The sequence below is a fragment of the Eubalaena glacialis genome, chromosome 8, assembly GCF_028564815.1.
Source record: "Eubalaena glacialis isolate mEubGla1 chromosome 8, mEubGla1.1.hap2.+ XY, whole genome shotgun sequence".
In the NCBI taxonomy this organism is placed as follows: Eukaryota; Metazoa; Chordata; class Mammalia; order Artiodactyla; family Balaenidae; genus Eubalaena; species Eubalaena glacialis.
In genome coordinates this window covers 15267646-15294713 of record NC_083723.1, presented here as the reverse complement: position 1 = coordinate 15294713, position 27068 = coordinate 15267646, and the positions used below count along the sequence as shown (strand labels likewise).

The window sequence follows — 27068 nt, the reverse complement described above, 5'->3', positions numbered from 1 at the left end:
TCACGAGCTCTTCCCATGGCCGCAGACGGCTGTTCTCCTACACACACAGCAGGCGACGATGACAAAGTAGACCGAGCTCTTGAGGAGGAGAAGGAGGTAGGTGTAGCAGGCACAGGTGTTCATGAGCTGCAGCTGCAGGGAATCTAGGAGAAGTCATCTTGGTTAGTTTTGCCTGTTCTTTTGAGAGGATAAAACACAGTGATGGGGGAACGCGTCGCAGTTAGAAGCATCAATGAGATTCCTATGAGGGGTACAAATCAGGGAAATCTGCTGGTGTTCACAGTGGGGTGGTTGGGGGCTTAGTAAAGAGAACATTGTACAAAATGGAATAAACTGTTTAATCCAAATTCTCTGAAACTTTAGGATCCCATGCCTCAGTCACCTGTATTTTCTTTCACATCTCTCACTGTGGCTAGGATGTTATTAGGTAATGGCACTTCCTCTCCTATCAAGTTTTCGAAGACATATATGATGGCAAGAAATAATTAACGACAATGATGACGGGCCTGACTTGGCTCCTCAATGGACCACAAGGCTGAGTCCGTTCCTGAGGAGATTTCCCTTTTCCACGCTTCATCTTCATAGAGTCAGAATTCCAGAATCACCAGCACTTGGTGTGGAAAGGGATCTCAGGAGGTGATGTGCTCATAACTCACTGCCTTCAGTCAGGTCAGGTGTCAGCTGAGTTCCAGGCCCCCTGATACGGGGAACGGAAGAAGGACCAGCAGGGCCAGAGTCAGTGCTTCTAAATTCACTTAGAACCTTCATGTAGGGAGAAAGGGCCACCAACTAGTACTGATTCTGTGCCAGCTAAATGGATACCCTATGGGAGATATTCCACGTATGTGACCTTATGTCTGCAATAACTGAGTAGGGTGTAATTGTTCCCTATTGGCAGATGACGACTGTATTGCTCAGAAAATGTAAGGAATTTACCCATATTCATGCAACTAGTAGTGAAAGAACTGGGGTTAAAGTCCAGTCTGTGATAGATAGCGGAAGCCCAGGCTCTTACACCCCTGCCCACTCTGTCTCAGGGCTTTGGCTTTGGGATTCTTGCTCTATATTTATATCTTAGAGGAGGGATAGAGAACTGAGTAAACGCATGAACCGTTGATTCAGATGGGCTGGGTTGACTCCCCAGATAGAGCTGTGTGGCTTCGTACAAGGGACTTAATTAATTGTAGCTCATTGCTCTCATCTGTAAAGTGAGGGGAAAATATTGTATCACCTCCTAGGAGTATTATAAGGAGTAAACAGAATATGCAGGCAAGACACAGCACAACACCTGTGTATATGAAGCTCTCGGTAAGTGTCAGTTCATGTATTAGCTACTAGCAAGGGCTAAAACTTAAAAAAATAATCTACAAACAACTTGATATCACGTTTCCCTAGTCATTAGAAACACAAGCCACACAAGTGGAGGAAATCCACTGTTGAAATAATTCAGAACCTATCACTGCACCCCCTAATTTAGAGTCATGCCACACCAAAACCAGCATTTACTGTGTTAAGATGACTCCTAGGAAATGATGAGAGATTTACTTAAAATATCACATCTATTTCTGCAGCATCCAGGCATTCTGGTTTTTCTACCTTAAACCAAGGAAGTTCAAAAGTTAAATTTATCCAGAGGAAAAAAATGTGCTGTAGCATGACATAAAGGCAAACCTAGACAGAAACTTACCACTTCTTTTTTTCACGCAGGCATGTGTAGTGACCTCTACAAGAAATAAGAGCAAGTATTAGTGAATTGTTTATATCCATTATTTGACAGTGTGCATCTCTGTGTGTGTCTCTGGATAGACAGATTGATAGAATCTGCCGAGAGAGGAGAGAATCATTAAAAATAAGAGCCCTACAATCCAGGAATAGATGGTCTGATTTAATGTAATTCAGTAGATCTAGGTCATATACTGTTTTCTGTATCCGAGGATGTTCAAGTTCATGAAGGGTACATTTTTGTTCTTCTTTATTACAACTGGAGGGTAATATCCAAGACCATCTTGGTTTCCTTCTGTGTTCGCCTCTCCTACGCCCCAAAGTGTTCAGGAAATACTGTCAAAAGACAAATCGTCAGAAAAAGCGGCTGCTCTACATCTTCAGCACCCACTGCTGACATGAAAGGATGCTTCCAAAATGGATGCATCCAATCCCAGAATCTACAACCGAATCTCATGTTTGAAGGAGTCTGGCTTAGGTAAATTTCCCATCAAAAAAAAAAAGCAGTCAAACCTTTCCAAATCACACATACCCCCAGTATCCCCAACTCATGTATGTGATTTTCTGCAGTTGTGGAGTTTGTGGACGTCAGGATAACAATATAAATGAGGCTAATAGCTAGTGAGTGATTATTACTGTGCCAGGTACTTGCTTAAATACTTCATATGCATTATCTCCTTTAACTCCCCAGTGACACTGGAGTGAGTTGTATTTGGGGGTATTCCACGGTACAAAAGAGGAATAAGGATTAGAGGATAAGACATATCAGTGATGACAGAGTGCATTCAAAGGATGGTCATGGGGGATTAAATGAGATAGCGTAGGTGGGAAGTACTTTGTAAAAAATAATCCATAGAAATACAGAAAAATTAATCTATAGAGAGACAACATAATTCCACCATGGTGGACACTGAAAATATCTTCGTTTCCAGAGATCTTAATTATTCTCAACAAATGAAATATTTATTACAGGAGCTCAGCATTTCAATTCAATTCTTTCCAGGATAGAGAGATAGACCAAATCATATTTCTAGTTAATATGAAAACCTGAGGTGAAAGTTGTATTTATCTACAATGAAAAAAAAAAGGCAAACATTCATACAAAAACAAAATTTCTTTAAAAAAATAATAGACTCTTGGATGGAGGAAATCAGAGACACAGAGGTTGTTTGGTTTATCCTTTTTCTCCTACATTCATACAAAAACAAAATTTCTTAAAAAAAGTAATAGACTGTTGGATGGAGGAAATCAGAGACACAGAGGTTTTTTGGTTTATCCTTTTTCTCCTAGATGTGTTTTTGTACATATGATATGGTTCTGGTTTATGATATGGTTCAGGGAGACCTCTATTTGGTTTGCTCTAAAAAATGGGTTCAAGGTACAAGTATCCCCTATTTTTCAAACGTTTACGCCACTTCGCTTTTATGAAAGACCTACATTAGTACCTGTTTTTGCTAACAGAAAGAAATCTGAAGAGGATTTTCACTTTTACGAGAAAAGGCTAAAAGCAAAAATAGCATTTAGTGCTTGTTTTGCAGCCAGCCATGATAGAGGCAGCGGGCACTCCAGCAACAAGGACAGCACCGCCAAGGGACTACATCAGCATTTCAGCATCAAGCTGCCATAGCTCTGAACTGTATCTGTGAGCATCTGTGCCTTATCTCCATTTACTTTGCGCATCTGTTAGCAAGATCTGCCTTAAGATGATTGCTTCTTCACTTTATGCCTTTCAGCTTAGGAAAGGTTTCATAGGAACAATCTACTTTCAGGTAGAGGGTAAACCTGTGTTACTTTGGGGTAAATCCCAAGAAGGAAAATGTTAGTACACTCATGTTAGGTGTTAAAATATACTTAAGAACTGACTTTAATATGTCTTAAAAACCTCTTTCTTTTCCTTTCAGCGAATTTATTTATTATAAGATAAATAAAAATCACTTATCACCATACATTGGTTGAGGTAAAAACAATAGCATAAAAAGTTTTCATCATAAAATTTGTGTGAATATCCTAAGTTCTCTTCCTCAATCAAGAACTTGGACCAGATTACTTTTATGAGCCTTCAAGATCACTTCATTGATTTGTGCTTCCATGTTATATTTTTATCTTTCATTAAGACAACAAAAACAACAACCAACAAAAACTTCTATGAAACAGCATTAGGAATTTAGTGTAGAATGACATTGACAGAAATGCCCTCATTCGCTTTGTTGCACTGAGAAGCCCATGGGAGACATTTATTTCAGAAATTAAGTGCCAAGTAAAACACATTATGAACTGGAACTTCTCTCCTTTATGATCATCATCACCATGGAACTTATCATTCTTGTTTTTCCCTGATCACTAGCAAAATCCAAACCTAATAGGACCTTTAAGCCCAAGGTTATGTTAAACTTACACTTTGCGTATTTGCTTCCCCTCTGTTTCTTAGCTGTAGAAATAGAAAATTAGGGTTGTTTTTGTAATCTTACTCTAGTTAGTTTGAGAAAAGCATATCAATAAATACAACGAATGCATGAATAAATACATCAGTGTTATGGTTTGGAAAGCAAGCGTTTTCACTGACGTTATTTCATTTGCTCTTCATCGCAGCCCCAGGACAAAGCCAAGGCAAGTGCTCGAATGTGAATGTAATTTGATCATTGGATGAACTCACGATCTGAGAAGATAAAGACCTGCTTCAGAGATTCAGACTGCTACACACCAAAATCTCTGCACAGTTTTGTTTTCTGCTTGGTTGCCACTGCTTAAAAAGTTTTCCTAACCACACAGAAAATAACTCATACAAAATGATTTCTTCTGATGGGCACTCTGGATCCTTTGGTCTGTTAGGTGAATACTCAGGTCATTAAGTCCCGAATCCAGTGAGTTACAGGACCACTGCCAGGGCCAAGGTACAGCCAGCCCTCTGCCCACGCTGTGTGGATATGTACAGCATCTGCATCAAAGGGACTCCTTTGGGACATCATGCCTGAATCATGAGAGACACTGAGCGATTAGGAAAAGTCTATATTCTCTTTACTGTAGTGCATCCTCCTGGGACAGTAATTCACCAGAGTGTGTTCATCCACACATCCCTCCAGGCCTGGCATGTGCTAGGGCTGCAATAAAAGTTTCTTGAGAGGCATTTACCAATGGCAAGAAATACATTCATTATGTAAAATGGGAGTAAGTCTGTACACTTTAGGCTCACCCAATCTTCAATTACAAAATTTTAGCTTAAGTGGTAGATAAAACACAAACCTCAAAAACCTAAGACCATAATAAACATGCAGCAGTAATTATTCTACATTCTGTTGAGCCATGATCTGGCTTCCTCATACGAACACCATTTTGTCATTTAGTAACTCACTATTTCTGGGTTATTCTTTGAGTAAAGTAAGAGTGAAGTGAGAGGGACTTTGCTTGCTGAGTAGAACCTTCTTGAAAGATGTGTAATTGTTCTTATTTCCTGATCAAGTAAGATCATCAAAAATGGAATCTCTCTTTGTGCGTTTATTGTGTGCTAAATTGATAGGTACTTTGACATGCGTTGTTTCCTTTAATCTATACAGCAACCCTAAAATACATCATTGTGACCTTTATATTTCAGATGATAAAACTGAGCTGAAAAAGCTTCAGTCAATTTTTTTCTCTTTTATGTTTCGAAGCCAATACAATTTTAATTTTGTGGGGAAATAGCAGGACATTTATGCTACCATTAAATGTAACAACATTTAACAATTTATATTTGTTTTTCATTAATGCTTGATCGTAAAGGTAGGGTATTTTCTTTGAAAAAAAGAATTATGGGAGGTTATGTTTCTTTATAATCACATACCTTTGTTAATTGAAGGGAAAAGAATCTCTTGATCAATTCCTCTTTTATTATTCTCGTGTTTGACGATACATACGTGTTCATTATCCATTGACTTTTTAGTCACGGTCAGCCAGCTGAATTTCATGTATGTATCATTAGTCTTGATGATATTTCCCTGCTGGGATTCCAGAACTCTGTTGCCATTCTTTTCTTTCCAATAGACCTTAATAACATCAGGGAAAAAATTCTCGAGAAGGCAAAGATGTGTTCCAACCTCATGGAGGTTTATTTCATCAATCGAAGGAAGAAATATAGTGGGCTTGGGAGACATGTCTACATCAAGGCTTCTATCTGTAGGGGATAATGGAATAGAATTGAAAAGAATTATTAGAGAAACATAAATGTTGTGTGGTTTGGAACAACCTAGCTTATAGTAAAAGGAAGAAAAGCTTCCATTGAATTAGTTCTCATCATGGCCTTTCATCCACAGTAGATGTCTAGGTACTTATTATTGCTCTTATTTTCAATGGGAAGAGATGGTCAAGAGGTTATATAACCTGCCCAAAGTCACAGCTGTTCAGGAACAGAGGCTGGCTCGCACCTTGGCTTTGGTTCCTTCTCCACTTGCTAAGTTGGAACATGACTTAAAACTGCCCCATATCAATGCTTGGAACATTCAAGAACAAATTTTTTTTTTTAATCTCTTTTGTTCTATCATAGTGGAGCCTGTTTTAAGGGGGATGAGAGTGGGTGGTAGGGTTGGGGGAGAAGACCATGTAACTTTGTTGGTCTCTCTACAGGTAAGACTCTTTAGTCACTTCTAAGCTATTTCCCTTTCCTATCCTGTGTTTTGTAACACGCTCTCTTCGGTTAATACATTCTCACGTTCTGCATCTCTGTGGAACCTCATTCTTCATTTAACTGATTCTGGAATGCACCATATTTATCTTAATTCCTAAATAAATAAATGTCAGGAGGGGGTTATCATTTTAAAAACAATATACAGTTACTTGTATTAATGGGACTCTACCTCCACCTGTATTTGATGATCTATCAAGTTGAACTTTGAGCTTCAAATGTGGGTCCCATGCTCAGTTCTGAAGTGAAGTTCTCCTTGTTGATTTCTAATTTTGTACAACTTCTCAATGTCACATCTGAACCACTCTAGATTTTTGAGGAGGGCAATATTAAAGTTGCACCTCCAAAACAGTGCCTTGAGTTTAGAAGTAAAACAGCAATACTTCCAATATTTCTATTAAAATATATTCTTTTTGGAAATGCTTTTATATTTACCTGACCAAGTAATGCACTTACAGAATTTTGTTCCACTTTAGAAAATGTTCATCAAGAACACATTTTACTTTGGAATTTCATTTGAAGTTGAAGCATGACTAAGAAGGCACCATATTTTGACTTTTATAGTCTCCCCCCAAATTTGAGTCTACCCTATTGGGCTGCTGAACTGTTTTCAAGCTCAAATATTTCTGTGTTTATGCCTGCTGAATAAAGAGTATATATAATTAGTGTAATGTTAAAAGTTATGGTTCCCGAGTTTTCTTGCAGACATAACGTCAAGATATGTACAAAAACATCACAGTTTGCAAAGGATGTCACTTGAATGCTGGAATGTTCTTGATTATACATTTATTGTTAATATAACAATTGAAATTATAAATGTTAGAACTCTTTCCAATTTGATCTTCAATTGAAACACTAATGCCTTACTGATATTGTCTTTTGACTAGTTTGGATTTAGTTTAATAATTCAATGGGCAATTTCTTAAGAAAAGAAGAACTGAATGTCCCCGTTGAGCAGAAAAGGAAAAATGTTCTTGAGAATTTCTGCCTGTGTAGCCAATTTCCTGATTTTCATACTAAATCAGTAAGCAAACAATGTTGATTTTTTACTCATACTGTAAATATAGTTAGTTCACAGTGTGCTTATTTTAATTTTATACATCTCAATTTTAGAGCAAATAATATTTGATTGATTATAATAATGACACTAAAAATTTCTCCAACTGTATATGTACTTTGTTGATCTTGATTTACATATTCTATTTTGTCTTTTCACATTTTTAATCAAATAAATAATTACAGCTAATTTATATTTAAATAAGAATTTCAAATTTATGACATTTCTAACTACATTTAATTGACTTTACATCTCGACCATTTTCTGTATGGATTTAATTTTTTTCCTTATAAACATGAGTATGAAACTCAAACTTATTGGCTATAAGTTTTAGAGGCAATAAATATTGGTGTAGAGATAATAGCAATTGAGATAAAGGATTAAGATTTATTTTCTTGTTCTATGTGCCTAAAGTGTTCATAATCTATGTTTACAAACATAGAACAACAACAGAAATGAAAAACAGACACATTTTAATCTCATTTTTCTTGCTAAGTGAGGAAAAAGTCCGCTAAAGAGAAAAAAGTATGTCTAAATTCAATCTTTTTGTGTGAGTGGACAGTAAGATAACTTTTCATTTGAGCAGTTAGAAGTACAACTGTATTCACTGGAGAATATCTGTTCTGTTAATATTATAGGCTGCAAATTACTCTATACTGGACACAATTCTCTTGGAATAAGTTGTAGGTACACCTATCCAGCACCTATGATGAGTTAGCCAATGTGCAAAGTACTTTATTCACACTGTCTCATTCAATTCCAACACAACCCCTGCTCGATACATACTGTTATCCCATTTATGGATTAGGAAACTGAGGCCAGAGAATCATCTCCAAGTTCACATAAGCAGTAAGTGATGGACCTGGAGCTCCAGCTCAGCCTGATGCCAAAGCCCAGGCTCCTTGACAACACCCTTTCACCATCAGAAAAGTAATAGGTCAACTCACAAAACTTACCTGTAATAACAAACTTCAGCCTTGGGCCAAACATTTTCATAATAATTACATACGTATGAGCACTTTGTGTAAGTCCACATGGACACAAAGCTAATTCCTATCACAGCATGTGCACAGTGTTATCTGTGCTGTCCTTTACTATACAGATTTGTTTAAAAATCCTTCTAAGGTTTCTACATTTAAATACCATCACAGCCCTGTTTTTTCTAAAGATTCTTAACTATTACTCTAATTTTTTCTTCCCTCCCTCCAAAAACTTGAAAAAAATTGCATTCCTCTGATACCTACCTGTGACCACAAGTTTTGTCCCCTTGCTGAAAATTTTTATGTATTAACTCCACAGTGATTCAACCCATATCAAAAACTTTAGACTAATTTAGCTTCTCTGATTTCTTCAAATCCTAGTGGAACTATAACAGCCTGCTATTCAAGAGACCAGGGTTCTGTTCCTGGTTCTTTTTGCTCTTAACAAGTTCTGTGTCTGAGCTAATCAGGTAAACTAAAGGCTTTATTTATTTGAAAACAATGATGTTAATGTAAATCAATTCAACATCCCTACCAGTGCTGAAGTGAGACCAAAATAAAACAAGATCTGAAAAGCAATTTGATTAAAAGTGCTACAGAAATGAGATTATAATAATTATTATTATCATTATAATTTTATTAGGAATTTGTAATGATTGTGTGGTCCAATATGACATTTTAATCTCATGGGACCAAGTCATGCCCTCACCGCTAGAAATTCAGTATCTGGGGGTTGCAATTGGATCTGTGGCAATCAAGCAGGAAGACTGATTCCCTGGTTTGCTGTGCTCTGATATATCTGGAATTTTCAAAGCCTTCATCATAGAAAATGTGCCTTTTACCCACCCAATTAATAGGCAATAATCTATCTTGTCTTATCCCCTGCATATCTATGGTTAAGAAAATCAAAGGGAACATTGGTTAAATATATGTAATCAGGATATGGGACTACTTAACTTGTGTTGTCCAAAACAAATGGCTTTTTCCCAATCAACAGCATAATCTATTGGCATTCGAAGTTTTACCAGAAATTTCAGCCTCAATCTGACTTCTCTCCAGCTCAAGCTCAGAGTTCAGCTTGCAACTCCTGGCAGTGGACCTTCAAGGCAGGATGACGAGAGAAATGGCAGGATGCCTGGTCCTCAAATCCTATTATTGTCACCTTGGATCATGAAAACTTGCCTGACGTTATCTGCTGAGGGTCACCATCCAAATGACATTAAATGTTATGGTGCCGTATCATCGATGCACTGGGAGTATAAACTGGGTTGGCTTAAAGACCATTTCTTCCATTTTATGGAATGGATATTGAAGTCAATGTCCATGCTTTACATCACCTTCTTCCTTCAAGACTCCTGCATTGAAGTCTTTTTCTAATTTTATGGTGGGAAAACATATCATATTTGAAAATTTGGTGTGCTTCATTTTATCAGTTAACAAAGGGTATGTATTCTACTATATTCTCCCCTACTTTCTTTTTTCTTTTTTTATTCACTTCTTTTTACTGAGATATAACTGACACATAACTCTCATACCTTTGAGCATAAAATCTTACCCTGTGCTTCTTGCTAGATTATCAGAGGCCTTTTTCCTTCTGCTTCCCTTAGTGCCTTTGATCTTCTATTCTTATTTCATGCTCTGCCTCTATATATGTTTGCTCTGTTAGGTCTTCTCAAATAGATTTTGCAAACAAGCAGTTTAAATAAGTGACAAATAGTTTGTGCATTATAGGTTGCTTGTTTTTCTGCTCTAGGGGTTCATAATTAGTAAGATCTAACTCCAGTATGACATGAGGCATGGTAAAATATGTTTACAAATCCTAGTTCTGTGATATAGAAGCAAAACATGCAGGATTCAAACAGACCGAGGGTGCCAGAACATAAGGTGAGGCTTTCTTTCTCAGAATTATCCCTCACAAAACAAGCGTCTGCCTATGTATCAGTGCCTGTGAAACCGTTCATATTAAAAGATACTCTTCTAATACTCTGCTCTGATCAAAAAGTACTACCTGGACAAGATATCAACCTGAAAGGAACTCAGTTAAAGCTGGTTTGGGAGTACTAATATTACCTGGTAAAAATTATTTGGGATTGAAGTCTCTACAGTTTGTGCTTACCTTGCACATGTATAGAATAACAGAATACATTTTACAAATGCTTTCCTTTTATTTTATAAGTGGGTAACTATTTCTTTGAATGAAATACCCACTGGCATCATCGTATGGGGATCACAAAACAAACAGACCCTGAGATGACTTAGAAAGTTGTTCTAAGGTAGATGTTTTAGGTGCCTGTTTAGGGTCTGAACAAAATTTTTAATGAAATGTGTGGGCAAAAAGCAATATTTCTCAACTGGTTTTGTATTGACATAATTTTTAACTTTCAGGTGTAATCCAAATAAGAAATTAAATACTACAATTGAATATTTGACTTTTGTCTATATCTCTATAAGCTTGTATGTTCAAGTTGCAAAAAAAAATAATATTTAAAAAAAACACTTTTTTTACTTCCAGATATTTCTACTGCAAGATGAGAGAGCACCTTATATTCAGGCTAATAATATTTGAGATACAGCTTATTACATTTTACCACTTTTAGAAGCAGGTAACAATTGGTCATAGAAACTGAGAGAATTTTTAAGTACCGACCATTTGTTCTAAAATGACCTAAGACTAGATGGTAATTAATACATTTAGCTGTACTCCTGATTTCATAAAGAATTCCAATGAGTAAATGAGTAATAATTTAAATTCTGGAGAAGGAATTGATCTTTTTATCATAGACCACATCCCAACATTTGTGGTAGGTAATTTTCATTTTTAATTTTGTTTAATCCTCACAACATCTACTCGAGGTGGTTGTTGCACAGATGGAATAAGTGAGTAGAAATATATCAAACTGTTAACAGTGTTGTGTCTATAAAAATTTTTAATTTTTCTTTATTTTTGTATTTTTCAATTTTTTCCCGCAATGGGCATACATTATTTGCACAATTTTTTAAAGCACTAACCAGTGAATCAAATTTTATTTGCTAAAGGATCATCGTACAGAAAGTGACAGATCCAGAATCAAAGTCCATATTTTTCCCTGCACCACACACTACTGAAAATGATTTTTCAGGACACTTATGAGTTATATCTGGGTCACCTTTATTTAATTTGATTGCTATAATTTACATTGAATAGAGTCAGTTGAAAAAGGGAGAACGGAACGTTGCTTTTCAATTTACAAATTCATTTGTTCATATGATCACAACCACTAAAGAGATCAAAATATATAATTCTTTCATTTTTTTCAATGCTTTACCAACTTTATGAAAATTTTTAAAAACTTTCATTTCCGTGGATCTCATAGGGTAGGAACATCCTTGAGAGATGTTCCCCCCTCATCCAGGCAAAATTTCACCTTTAAGGAAAATGAGGAGGGAACAAATTTACTGGATTGAATTTAGAAAAACAAAAATCCACCTTAAGACATGCTTGAATATGGTTGCGAAGTTAAATATCTTGCTACTTGATACTAATCATTCTCTAACTAAATGACAAGTTGAACAATATTTGTCCAATTTTTCCATCAGTTATTTCTGGAACCAAATTAAAAAACCAACTAAGAGTCTTTGAAATTTTCCAAGACCCAATGAACCTAATGCATCCACCACTGAGGGACTCACACTTGGTCTAACTGGCTAACTCTTGTCAATGTCCTCTGCACTCGGTCAGGCAGAGAAGGAACCAGACAGACTCCAACGACCTGGACGGAGTCACCGACCTCTCCAGAGACCCCCACCCTGATTCGTGACCAAACAGGGTTCAAATCCAAGAGTTCTGGGCCAACACCAGCACTGCAGCGTGCAGTGCCTGTATTGCTTGCCTCCCTCCCCTACCTTACTACAGAATTTAAAGAATATTTACCTGTAACAATGAGCTGTGTTCCACAACCAAACACTTTGACGCTCTTGCCACGTGTTAGCCCACTATCTAAAAAGCCTTTGTAGAAATCTCCCTCTGGGCCTGCTTTAAAATTGTGCCCATATTTTTTCAATATTTGTATAAATATATAAAAAATTGGCCCTGCTAACAATAAACAAAGATGGAACTCAAGCAAAAGCACATTAGGTACGAACGTGGTCAAGAACTGAGAAATTGAACCTGCTCTTATTGGGCAGCTTGGGTTATATCTGTTCCCATCTCACCTCTCATACACTGGAGAGTATGATTCCACCTTTTCTCACCATTTTGCCTAAATCTTCTAAATATCCTCCCTTAAAGGGTTTTCATGTATAAAATCAGTTCATGCTTAGGGGACACAGTTAATGTTTCTTTAATTTCCAAAGTTGAACTAGGAATAATGTATTTGATTATTTAATAAATGTATATTCATTACCTTTTATAGGTATTTTGTGAAATATATGTATTGAGAGGTAAGTATCTGGGTTAATTCTAAAGTAACTTGTTTCCAGAATCCACTCCTCATTTAGTAGACCAGATGAGTTGCTGCAGAGTGTGAATTTTTAATGATGACCTCTTAAGTTATTCATTGCTGAAAGACTGCTCCTTTCTACCTGAAAATAACCTTATGGTTTCAAGGGCATTGAAATAAAATCCTCCACTGCCCATCAGAGAATCCTATTCAGTTTGGTATTTCTCAAGCATTTGGTATCACCTTTTCTGCACTATTTTTTAAAATTTTTATTTAATATTGGAGTATAATTGATTAACAATGTTGTGTTAGCTTCAGGTGTACAGCAAAGTGATTCAGTTATACATATACATGTATCTATTCTTTTTCAAATTCTTTTCCCATTTAGGTCGTTACAGAATACTGAGCAGAGTAGGCCCTTGAGTAGGTCCTTGTTGGTTATCTATTTTAAATATAATAGTGTGTATTTGGTATTTTTCGCTCCCATCATGTCTGGAAAAGCAGCTCTAAGTTATGCAATTTAGTATAAATGCTATAATTCTTTTACCAGATTCAATATTTTTAGCAAATTTGATGCCAATACAGAAGGAAAATTGAGTGAAATGGTGTCAGAATGAATTGCCATTCTATAAAGATACTCTAAGCATCATATTTTGAGTATTTAATAATCGGATATTCAGTATGACTTACATGATCTTTTCTGGGAGGAGCAAGGTCATTTCGGTGCCATGATTAGAAGCAGGAGCATTATTTTCACACATGAGTATTAATACAAATTATGAACTATTACTAATTAGGTAGTCAATTACAAAATCCTTTTAAAAGGTCAGAATACAAAAGACTAAATATTCAGACTATAAAAACACGACGTTTAACATCACATAATGGTCCAGACACTGCACTTTGGAATCGACAAGTCGCTATTGGATCCCAAATTTTGCCACGGTAACTAGTCATGTGCCTTTAGGCAAGTAACTGAACTTCCCTAAACCTCAGTTTCCTTATCTATGAAATGGGAAGAAGAGGATTCCTGTTGAGGAAGGAGATAAGGCATTGAAACTAATTATCTTGGTGTCTGGTCCTCAGTAAATAGTAGGTGATATTATTATTCCCTTTAATGGGATGGTTGTGGCCATTTCATCAAAATCTTCCAGTAAACTAAGTATATGGATTTTATAGCTATTACATCAATTAAGAAAGGAAACAGGGGCTTCCCTGGTGGCGCATTGCTTGAGAATCTGCCTGCCAATGCAGGGGACACGGGTTCGAGCCCTGGTCTGGGAAGATCCCACATGCCGCGGAGCAACGAGGCCCGTGAGCCACAACTACTGAGCCTGCGCGTCTGGAGCCTGTGCTCCGCAACAAGAGAGGCCGCGATAGTGAGAGGCCCGCGCACCGCGATGAAGAGCGGCCCCCGCTCGCCGCAACTAGAGAAAGCCCTCACACAGAAACGAAGACCCAACACAGCCAAAAATAAATAAATAAATAAATAAATAATTTAAAAAAAGAAAGGAAACAAGCCCATCAATGCAAGACCTCCCACCTCTCTGGCAGCCATGGGCCAAAGAATATGGGGCCCAATCAAGCCAGAATCTAGAAGGCTTTTCCACTAGACTGGAAGCTGTTTGAGCGCTGGGACCTGTCCTATCTGTGTCTTGTTCACCCTTTTATCTCCAGCATCCAGCACAGAAAGTGTCCTCAATAAATGTTTGCTGAGAGAAGGAGCAAATGAGAATATACAACCATGCAGACTCTTTTCATGGACTTTGGAGCTGAGATGGCTCACTGAGCTCACAAATCCCATGAAACTGGTCCATATCCAGGCAATGTAACAAGAGTTGTAACTGCATGAATTTCAGCTGATCTCAGCATATCTCTGAGAAGCTAGAGTAACAAGAAGTGGGATTTATCGATGTTCTATAGTCATTTACTGTAAGAATTTTTTTGCACTGCTGTTAAGGATGAGATGAAAACCAATAATGTCATTTTTTCAGGTTATTGGGAGAAAGGAGCAATGTGTTTATCTCAAACTATAGAGACGAGGTAAATATTGTTTCTCTTTTAAAAGCCCATCCATAGCGCTTCCCTGGTGGCTCAGTGGTTAAGAATCCACCTGCCAATGTAAGGGACACGGGTTTGATCCCTGGCCCGGGAAGATCCCACATACCACAGAGCAACGAAGCCCGTGTGCCACAGCTACTGAGCCCGCGTGCCACAGTTACTGAGCCCACGTGCCACAACTACTGAAGCTTGCGTGCCTAGAGCCCATGCTCCGCAACAAGAGAAGCCACCACAATGAGTAGCCTGCGCACCACAACGAAGAGTAGCCCCCGCTCGCTGCAACTAGAGAAAGCCCGCGCGCAGCAAAGAAGACCCAACACAGCCAAAACTAAAGACACAAAGAAAAAATAAAAATTTTTTAAAAATATATTTTAAAAAAAGCCCATCTATAAGAAAAGCATTTTGAACCAATAACTTACAGCAACGGATTATAGACATGGTCCTCAAAATACTTTAATTTCTACCCTGAGTCTATTCTTTTTTGGATAAAAAGTTGAATTTCTAAAGGTAGAATTTCAACTGCTAACGAGCAGGGAAAAGAATAAGCCATTTACAAGAGAGTTTTGTTTCCATATACAGCGACCAGTAGCTGCAAAATTGCTGTTCAGATGCTGAGGACAAGAACGTGGCAGTCAGATAAGGGGGATCCTAAATTGTTTGTTTTTTTTTTCTAAAAAGCAACTATGAATTTTTCACTATTAAGTTAAAATACAAAAGAGTTACTTACCAGGGGGAGTTACTATGAGCTTAGTTCCTTCTCCAAATATCTTGATCCAACGTGACCTATCACAATGGTTAGAGCGCCTACAAAAATTTCAGCCTTCTCCTAGCTTCATGACATGACCAGCAGTTAAAAAACTTTGTAGGGTCAATTTGATCTTCCGGTTCTTTCGAATGTCCCTGAATGTAAGTTTCACGGCATCTGATATTTTGTAGATTTTCCTCAAATCAATTGACCCAAATGGCTGTTTTCCTCCGAGTCATAAACTTTAAAAAGCACTGATAGAAAATGAAAAGGATAAAAGCAGGAAAAGAAGAGTTCAGCACCAACTGGTCAACCAACTGCTTTTCTAAATTACCAGGAAAAGTATTCAGAGAATTAAGGCTTTTTTTATTTCCAGGTGTTCGGTTGTGTTGAAACTGCTGAGTTTGCATCAGAGAAAGTCTCTTTTGTTCTCACAAACACCAGGGCTGCTCCATTAGTGATTAGGGAATGTATTTCTGAAAGGAGGAAACGCCTCAGTAACTGAAAATGCAAATATGCCAACACAAATATACTGAACAATGTGAACAAAGTTCTTCTTTTCTCCTAAACCGCTTTTACCATTGGGCCACATGATTTTTAAAAAGGCAGTGTCAAATGAGAAAATAAGTCCTGTGATGACTTATTATTTTTCGTGGGATGAAAGAAGAAATTTGTAGCATTCTGTCTCTTTGAAATAATAGATTCTTTATTTAAACTAAACCTTAAAAACTAAGTCTAGTTCTCTGATAAGTTGAAAGATGCCGTCTTGGGATGCCGTTCTGTAATGTTATGTCACTCAACATGGATCGGGGAAAAAGAAATTGCCGGAAGCAGCTGAGTGCTTCTCAGAGCACAGATGAGCTGCCCATCTGCCAGGACCCAGACAGGACAGGCCCTGAGTATCCCCGTGTCCACTCCAGATCCACTGGGTTCCGGCCTAAGTCCCGTGAGCAATCTGCCTCTGGCCTGAGAGTGAAAGTAAGAGGAGGCCACGGTGGGCAACTGTTCATTCACAGCAGCTCAGAACCCCCAACACAATGGGGGAAGACCTGGATGAAAATCATGTTTAGAAAGGGTTTTTTAACTGAAAATTCGAAGGTATTATTACTTGGAGCTGTCAAATACCCTTGGCACCTATTGTAGACATAAATGATGCCCACTCAATTCCTTTCTGATAGCTTTTCCTCTGTTTTACCTTATTCCAAGAAAATGAGCAGAGTTATAAGGTATTTTAGGAGTTGTCTATATTTCAAGATCCATGAAGGTAGTAAAATACAAAAGAGTAAGTAAAGAGTTACAAAATCCTTTATTAAATTACAAAAACTATATGAAGAGTATAATATTTTACTAAAGGGCATAAAATAAAACCTGAATAAACACATATATACCATATTTGTAAAGGAAAAACTCAAGATCATAAAGATGCTAACCTTTCCTAAAAGCATGTATATAAATTGACCTCAATTCCAACCAGAATTATGATAACATTTTATTTTTTGTTCTTTGTTGTAAAATGTAGGGGTGGACTAGGTAAGTTGATTTCAAATTCTAATGGGAAGAATAAATATGAGATAATTGAAAAATATTTTTTAAAACAATGGTTAAGAGACATTTAGCATAGTAGATTTTATCACTTATTACAAAGCTACTGACATAGTAGGATAAAGGTGTAAGAATAGTGAAACTTATATAACACAGAAATCCTCCAGAAGATGATCCAAGTGTATGCTGATATTAAAATGTGATCTGGTATTTTTTATTTATTTATTTATTTTATTTTATTTTATTTTATTTTATTTATTGTTGTTGGCTGCATTGGGTCTTTGTTGCTGCGCACAGGCTTTTCTCTGATTGTGGCGAGCAGGGGCTACTCTTCGTTGCGGTGCGCGAGCTTCTCATTGTTGTGGCTTCTCTTGTTGCGGAGCACGGGCTCCAGGCACACGGGCTTCAGTAGTTGTGGCTCAGGGGCTCTAGAGCACAGGCTCAGTAATTGTGGCGCATGGGCTTAGTTGCTCCGCGGCATGTGGCATCTTCCCGGACCAGGGCCTGAACCCGTGTCCCCTGCATTGGCAGGCGGATTCCCAACCACTGCGCCACCAGGGAAGCCCCAGTGATCTGGTATTTTTTAATAATAGGGAAATAATAGATTATTTTAAAACAAGCTTTGGACTATTGATTACCTTGTTGGAAAAAGCAAAAATAGCTCTCTACCTCATACCATATAAATTGGGTTCCAAGTAGATAAATATCTAAGTGAAAAAGAATCTAGAGATGTGAGCTGGAAAGAAGTAGGGGACTAATTGGGTCTGTTGTGTAGGGGAGCTTGAAAAGGGAAGAGGATTAGGAGGCACCTTTACTTAATACTTAATGTTTCAGAAGGAGAAAGTTGGAGAATGTTTACTTTTTTCCAGTATTTTCAAATAAACATTTTTTGAAAAGAAGAAATGGTGGTGACTTACTGAAGGTTTTAGTGACATGATCAGAAGGTAATGTAAGAGCAGAAAGGTGGGCTGGTCAGGGGAGCAACACCGGTGAAGCAGACATGTTTCAGAGACAGTCGCCATGAGCCACTGAGAGGCATCTGAGGACCCAGCTTATTGCAGTGACAGTGGGGATGGATGGAAGGGCAGGTGCAATAAATATTAACAGGTTTATCAGAGCTTCTAAAGAATTCAAATGGGAGAAAACAAATTACCATTAAGGAGGTTGAAAGTGAAGAAAAAGACGTTTTAAAACCAGAAAGATCAGGTTCCAATTCTAGCTCCTCTGCTCCTGGTGATGTGTCCTTGGGCACATCTCAGAGTGTCGGTTTCCTCATCTTTAAAAGGGAGGTGATAATATCTGTTGCTCAGGACTTTTGTAAAGTTCACATGAGATAACGTATCTAGAAAAGATGATGCAAAAGTTCAGGAACAGAGAGTTCATTTTCTTGGAAAGAATGGAAAAATCTTAGTGTTGTGTACAAAAATCATTTTGCTCGTAACCCTGCTTTATGTAACACATGCAAACACACACACCCCTCACTCACCACATTCTAAGGTGACCAACAAAGGCAACTTAAATTCTTCAGTATGAGGAATGAATACAGAAATAACAAGCAAGTCAAGTGAAGTAAAGCACAAGTTTCAAAAGGATTCCTTGAAGTTTTGCATTGCTTTTTCAGGTGTGATGATGACTTCATAGTTGACCAAATTCAACCAAACTTGGCAGATCATCAGAAGTTATGAATCTCATATTATAATTATTGTTAGGATTATGTGATTATTTCTGTGCTGGGCTTGCTGATTACCCTGCATGTGTCAGCTGGAAAATAAGAGTTTCTACACTTGCACCAAGTCAGAGAGAGAGAGGAGTGGGAGTTCTCTGCCTCGGAGCTGAGAGTTTTGGTTTTGGGCTTTGTCTTGACAGCCAATTCTGTTCTCAGACAGCACACCATAGGCTCTGGCCTAGTTTGTGGTTTCCTTTCTACCAGATGAATCCACAGTTCCCAGGGTCTCCTGTCTCCTCCTTTCAGATCTCATATGACGGGAAATACCTAAAGAACTGTCAGGTTTCCTCATTTCTTTTTTCTGAATACCAAAGAAAGCCAAAGATGTGGAGGGTCGAGAAAACACCATCTGTCTTTACCAAGTATTCTTGCATGGTGTTAAATGACACACAGACCTTTGCTGTTTACTGAGATAGGAAAGTTTGGGGGGGGGGAAATAGTGCAAATTGCGCAGATTGGGGTGAAGGAATAGAATTGGAATCAATAATTTTATTCTGGCTACTTATTAGAAATCCAAGAAGAGAGGTATTTAGCTGTATTGTAAGGGTATAGATTTTGTTGTTATTGCTGTTCTTCATGTTATTTTCAAGTCTGGCTGGTAAGAACTGCAAAAAGCAGATCAGGGCTACCAAACTTGGAACCAAGTGCACGACCATCCAGTTAGGATTGGTCCCAGGTTTCAGACTGAAGAGCAGGAAATTTAGGGCTTAGTTGGGCAGGTCCTTTGGTAAGTGGCAAAGAATTTACAAACGTATTCGTGAAGAAAGCAATCCCTATGTTTGATGTGTATGCCAGGAAAATTATTCCAATCATTGAGGATTTCAGAACAGATAGGAAGCTACAGAAATGAAGGGGGACTGGTAATAGGATAATAGGGTAGCCATAGGAAAACAACAGGGAGGTAGACAGAGCTGGGAGTCCATCCCCTGCTGACCTTTATTCCTTCTTAACAGTGTGTCAGTCACACAATTTACCTACAAATCAGACTTAATTGGGTTCTGGGGACATCACTTAAGACAAGCCATTCTTGTCACAGCTCCCTTTGAGAGAAATGCAATTGCACTAAAAGGAGTTCAACGCTAACCACAAGAGAGGCAAGAAAAGGCACTGGACTGAGAATCTGAAACGCAGGTGTGTCCTACCTCTGTGGTTAACTGGCTTTGCAAAAAGCCACTTGCCATCTCTGGGCCCCAGCTTCCTCATCTGAAGTGTGGGCATTGGACTAAATTTGTCCTAAAGGCCCTTCCTGTTCCAACAACTATGAACCCATGATTAAGAGAATTGAAGAGTCTGTCGTGGTTGCCTGAGTGCGAGGGGGGTTGAGAGTTAGTAATAGAGAAGGTTTTCTTCCAGGTCCCTTCTGACTCTGTGACACTGTGAGATCCCAGCAGGCACAGTAGTAGGCGGCTTCAACGGACTTGACAACGTTATTGATTATCAGGTAAATGATTCCATCCTCTTTCTTATCTGTCTCCAAGCTGGAATTAGGTTCATCCAGATTGTAACTGTCAGCTGAGCCATAAAGGATTCGCTTCAGGGACTCCCCTTCTTTCTCTTGATATCAGTGCACAATGGCATTCTCCAGGGGAACCCCAGACAGTTTGCAACTTATGTGCACTGTTCTGTCTAGTCTTCGGGGAGAGGAGAGTTGATCCTGAGAAATTCTCATGTTGGTGTCTCCATCTGAAAAGCAAGGGGGACAATCAGAGGCACTTAAAAAGGCTGACGCTGGTCACAAAAACAATGGAAAGACAAGAAAGGAGAAAAGTCAACCTACAAACCCAAGCCAAAGATACAAGGAAAATCCACGTGGTTGGCATGGCCAGTGATTAGTAAGAATGGGGTTTGAATCAGGACAGGACAGAGGACGCAGTGGCAGCCCTGGTTCTGTGGAGGCAAGAATACGGGAGGAAGGTTTGCTTTAGAGCCAATGAAAGTCTTTCACAGTAAGATGTGTCGCAGTGTGATTTTGATCATCTTCCTGGTATAAAGGAGTTTTCAGACTCCCGACAAGCTCATCAAAAAACATTTATGTTATAATCATTTGATGTTAACATCACCTTGGGAGAAATGGTCTTCTACTTTTCCTTTACGTGTTGCTTCAAACACACTTATCCTTGGGCTCGTATTCACTCTGTGAGTTATAGATTTTTTGTATGGCTCTCATGAGAATTAGAAGGATATTATCATTACTGTAGATAGTAATACATGAATAACGATCCCACAACCTTATACAGAAGGTTGTATATTATATAGATCATTAGATTGCAGAAAGCTCACAAAGTTGGGTAAATACTAACAATTACTGTAGTTATTGCTTAGGATACTACGATGTTATTATATGACATTTCTTCATTTTGCTGTGAATGAAGAAAAGTGTTGAAGGAAACAAAATCCCCTTGGTTCGTTACCCTGCAATTTTTCCTATTCACCATTCTTAGTTTGTCAGCATTAAAGCTGTGCTTTCCTGTGGTTTGGAGGACAGTGTAAGATGTGATTTTTAAAGGGTCCTCAGCTCCTATTTTAGCTGTGATGGCTCAGTGAAGTGGTTTAGTCATAGTTGGAAAGGACACTGTGATTTGTTGAACACCGTGCTGAAACATTCATATGTGAACCTCATTGAGTCTTCAGCAACCTCTGCTGTTGTTAGCACCATGCCCGCTTAAAATTGGGAAAACATGGACCTAGAGATCGTCATACTGAATGAAGTAAGTCAGACACTGAAAGACAAATATCATATGATATCGCTTATATGTGGAATCTAAAAAAAAGGTAGAAATGAACTTAGTTACAAAACAGAAGTAGAGTCACAGATGTAGAAAACAAACTTATGGTTACCAGAGCATAAGCGGGGGTGTGGTGCAGGGGAGGGATAAATTGGGAGATTGGGACTGACATATACACACTACTACATATAAAATAGATAATCAACAAGAACCTACTGTATGGCACAGGGAACTCTACTCAAAACTCTATAATGATTTATATGGGAAAAGAATCTAAAAAAGAGTGTGTGTATATAACTGATTCACTTGCTGTACACCTGAAACTAGCAAAACACTATAAATCAACTATACCCCAATGGAAATTTTTTTAAAAATAAATAAAATAAAATAAAATTGGGAAAACAGAAATAAACAATTCAGTAACTCTCCTATATCACCCTGTCAGTGAGTGGCTAAGCAGGAGTTAGAAACCCAGTCCCATGTCACTAAAAAGGACTTGTATCTTCCATCACTCATTCATTCATTCTTCTTTCCAAGCCAACACATCATGTTCAGCACTGGATTATGGCTTCCTTCCCAGGAGGCTCCCATAGATGATGAAACAGAGACAATTTGGGGCACTTACAAACTGTACCAAGACCCCAGAGGTGAGGATGGAGGATAAAGTGACCTAACTGAAAGAAGCCTCACGGGTCAGGTCCTTGGGCTACTTGCTCAGACACTGCTCAGCACACACGTGCAGGAGAAAAGTCCTTTATGGGAGGCAGAAAGGAGGAGGGGTGTGTGTTTGCACAGGTGTGATAGGGGGGAGGGTTTTTGTTCAATGACAGCGGCGCCCTTGCGCACCGTGTATCCCAGCAGGCGCAGTAGTACAGTGCCGCATCCTCCTCGGTTGCTCCGTGTATCCTGAGGCTCACCAGTGAATTACTTGGCCATTTCCTTGCTTCGTATCTTTCCTCACTAATCCCTTGTTCGTGAACAACATTTTCATTGGAGGAAATATACAGAATTCGGTTTAGAGGCTGCTCTGGCTTCTGTCGGTACCAGTGGATGTATACACTCCTCTTTAACATATCTGTTTTTATCTGGCATTCAAGAGATGCCGTATTTCCTTTTTTCTTGGTAATGGATGTTATGTGTTGTATTATTTGAATATCTCCACTTGTGTCTGAAAGAAAAACAAGAGGAAAAATTAGCGAAGTTTTGATGTTCATTAACATAGTCTACATGTGTTCTCTCCTCATGAAAAGCCCGGGGACTGATGTTTACATTTTCTTCCCAAAGAATTCAAGGTGATGATGGAATTTGTCAGCTTAGCTTGAATGACCACGTGACAAGTGTCCACCTGAAAGGGGTGAGGGGACTGTCCGTGATCTATTCCCTCCCTTGGGTAAAGCCACTCACATGTCCAGAGGGAGGCCACCACCAAGACCTGGGACAGGGGCAGCATGCTGCCAGCTCTAGTCAGGAGAGGTAATTGAATAGTGGGAGGATTGCAGAGCAAACTGGAGGACTGATTTACTAAGAGGAAGTGGTGCTCGGAACACAGCTAAGACCCATAGACTGCAGAGAAAGGGGTTCGTGGTAATGCTCAAAACATCCTGCGGAAATAGGTCTGCTAATTCATCAGCAGATTCCTCTCATTACTGTGTGATTTTCACCAACCAGTGATGTTAGTGTTAAGAACCCATTTTCTTGTTAAAGGACTAAAGTCCTTTATTGGTCTAACAGAGGGAGGGAGAGGGAGAAGGAGGGAGAAAGAGGCCTAAGTCCACACTTGACAAGCCTCATGGGAAACTTCTAATCTAACATCTTTGACGGTCACTACACTGCATCAGGCAATCTCAGATGTAGGCTAAAGGGACAGCTTTCTTGTGTATGATGCTGCTCTATACTTTAGATAACCCAGCTAAGGAAGACATTTCAGATTCTCTTATTGTTGAATGTGACCATTAAATGGGATCCTTAGAGATGCTGTGTCCTTGTAGTGCCTTAATATACCTTAAAAACAAAAGCCATTGTTATTTCCTAATATATAATGAGTGCATCCTCAGTATGGATCATAAAGAAATACAAACAGAAGAGAAGGCAAACGCTTTTTGTCCCATCGCTCAGAGGCAATTACTTGGTAACAGTTGGTACATTCGCTTACAGATTAATTCCTGTTCATTTGAAAAAACTGTTTCACATAGATATGATGATATCGTATATTTAAGGTTGTGCTCTGTCTTTATTACTTCATATGATACCATGAACATTTTTCTACTCTGTAAGCACTTCCTTGCAGTGTTCTGACTCTTAGCAAGATTCCCTGGTTCACCACCACGTTGACTCTCAGATCGCTTAGGGTCCCACAGATTCTATTCTTTTTACATGGCCAGTCCACAAAACAGGAGAGCAGAACGGGAAATCCATTACACAATTCATCACTCAGTTTTGAACCCCTGTTATGCTCTCTGCAGTCACCTAGTAACTGGTTACCAAAATACACTTTATCATCTGCCTTGCCTTTCATGTTTCCTTTCCTTACTGCTCTGCTTGTTTGCCTGCACCTCCCAAATAAACTACTTATATACTCATAGCCCAAGTCATATATTCTGGGGAACCCAAACTAAGATAGGTAGGTATTGATGCAAGACATGTTCATCTCAATACCTCATATTGAGGTATGGGGAAGTCATTCTTGCTTATACCTCATTTGGCTTGAACTTTGTGCTAACTAGAACAGCCTGTCTTATGGCCTGTCAAACATATATTGCACATTCGCTTTAACCATTCAAGAAAAAAAAAAAAGAATGCATTACCAGATTATTTAGAATGTCCACTTTGAAGATACAAATGAATGCCCTTCCCTTCCTATGAGGTCAATGCTAGTACTCCTTTGAAGATGAAATTTCCTTTCCAGACACCAAGGTCAAGCTGAGTCGCCATGTACATACTAATCTGTCTCTTTGAAACCTTGATGAAGTGTGCCCTTGTCATGTTCAATGTCTGTCCTTTGTTCTGACAGAAACAAAACTGTTTGGGGCATCCCAAATGGAGCCGGGTGCCATTGTGGATGTGGTCTCCGACACGTTCCTACACTACGGAGAACTTGAATTTTCTGAAGTGTATCAAACTCAAGGACACTACAAGCCCTTTCAGAAACAGTACCTGCTAGTAGCTGCCAGCTCAGAGTCACCCTTTACATCTTGCCGACTCCAATCCTAATTACTGAGAGAAAAACTGTGGTCCTTGAATCTGTGTCTCCTAGGCTGTCTTCAGGTTAGCTCAAGTAAAAAAATTTTTTTCTCCTCCTATTAAAGATTACTTAGGGATGATTTGCATTGATGGACAGTTGTGTCCCTTTACTAAAGGCCACAGCTCCTGGCAGGTGACCTCTCTTTTTTTTTTTTTTGGCCACGCCTCGCTGCTTGTGGAATCTTTTTTCCCCAACCAGGGATTGAACCCGGGTCCTCGGCAGTGAGAGCGCTGAGTCCTAACCACAGGACCGCCAGGGAATTCCCAAAGTGACCTCTCAATACAGATACCCTCCCTGTTGTCATAGCAGTTCCGTGTCCCTAAAGGTCTAAAAGGAGAGTGACTTCATGCTGCCGTGGCAAAGCTGAAGGGCAGAGACTACACAGCCCACAAAACTGAAAATCATCGCTCTTTGGTCCTCACAGAAAATGCCTGCCAACTCCTATTTTAGAGCAATTAAAAATAAGATTTAAGGGATTACTGTTTACCTTCATTTATTATACTCCTAGTGCACATCACTTCTTTATGGAAATTCAAATTTTTGACCTATACCATATTTTTGATGCCTGAATAACTTCTTTTAACATCTCTTAGAGTAGGTGGGCTGGCAATGAATTCCCTCGATTTCTGTTTTGTCTGAGAATTCTTCAATTCTCCTTTACTTTCGAAGGATATTTTTGCTGAGATGTCAGTTTTCCCTTCCAAAATTTTAAAGATTTTTGTCCATTGTCTTCTTGTTTGCATGCTTTCTAAAGAAAGTCTACTATTTTTTTCCCATCTGGCTGCAGGCTTCCGCCCCCATTCGGTAACTGTCACCACAAAGGAAATCACATCTCCATGCCTCTGTTTCATCACCTATACAATGTGAATCATGATAGCACTGATGTCAACGGATTGTCCCAAACATGAGAAAAATTAGACCTAAAGGATTTAGAACAGTGTGTGAGAAAGAGTAGCAGCCTGAATAAATGGGCTCTGTGACGCTCTGCAGGTTCACAGCAGAACCCCGGGGAAAAGGATCCTGACAGGAGTATCGACCTTGTTGTGTGATCACCTAATGCCCCTGAGGGTCAGAGGCCTATGCAAACGGAAGTGCGCTGGTCGGGCTGTCACACAAACCCTGAGTGAGGAGTCAACAGTAACCCCCTTCCTGCAAGGGAGGGCAAGAGCCCCACCCAACATTCACCCCAAAGATGTAGGGAGTAACCAAACTCTGAACTTATTCAGGATGGGCTGAGAGAGTTGAAGTAGCATGGGATTTGGAGGTTTAAAAAGTCATTTTATCTCGCTAAGCCTCAAATTATTAGTATTGAAGTGGAAAAAGTGAGAATTACGTTGCAACAGTGTTGTGACGTTGATATAAGATGTAATATCACCAGCGTGTTTTCTGGCAATGGGTGATTTCCTCTTTGAGGATGAGCCATGTAACTTCCAAGTAATCTCTGGATAGTAAAAAAAAAAATCACATGGGACTCGCTCTCTGTAATGGGAGACTTAGGCGGGGCTCTCAGCTGTGCAGCCTCGATAGCTGCTGGTATTGAGGACGTGGGTAGGCACAGAGCTGCAGATGGTTCTTGTGTGTGTTACCCAAGAAACTCTAACGCTGTGGACCTTAAACCAGCTGGCACAGTAGTACGTGGCCTCATCTTCTTTCTCTAAGAAACTTATTTTCAAGGTACAAGTGGAAGTGGGGACGTCTTTTCTGGCCTCAATTTTGTTTTTCTTCCCTCCTAAGTGATTTAGAGTAGGGCCTGTTAGGAGGTATGCTAGATGTTCTATACTCTGATCTGGTTTATGCCGGTACCAGTGGATGTGTTCTTTGCTAAAGTCTGCAGAGGACGCCTTGCAAGATATCACTGCACTCTTATCTCTTGCTCCAGTAACTGATATTTCAGGTTGCTCCCACTTTAATTGCCCAAGGCCAACTGCAAGCAAAGAAGAGAAATTCCCATAAACAAATGACATGTGAAGAGGCAACAATAAAGACCTTCTTCAGTCTCTCCTGTAGAATGAAATGATTCGGAGGCAACTCACAAGCCCAGAGGGAGGAGAAGAGGACCGCTTCCAGGAGTGCCATCCCGTCCCCAGACTGGCTCCCTGGGAGGAGGTAAGAAAGTGAGGGCTCTGCTGGCAGGAAGTCTCAGGCCAGTGGCAGGAGAGCCGGGCTGGATCTCGTGTCTCAGAAGAAGCGATGGAT

General features: G+C 39.1%; 1 gene segment (V, D, J or C); it reads right to left on the bottom strand.

Annotated features, from left to right (window-relative positions):
* LOC133096119 (T-cell receptor gamma chain C region C10.5-like) lies at nucleotides 1-26948 on the bottom strand. The segment is given in 7 exon segments: nucleotides 1-143; nucleotides 1688-1723; nucleotides 5540-5869; nucleotides 15620-15675; nucleotides 25162-25166; nucleotides 26483-26796; nucleotides 26906-26948. Coding segments are annotated over 7 exon segments (927 nt in total).
* Between the last annotated feature and the right edge of the window lie 120 nt (nucleotides 26949-27068).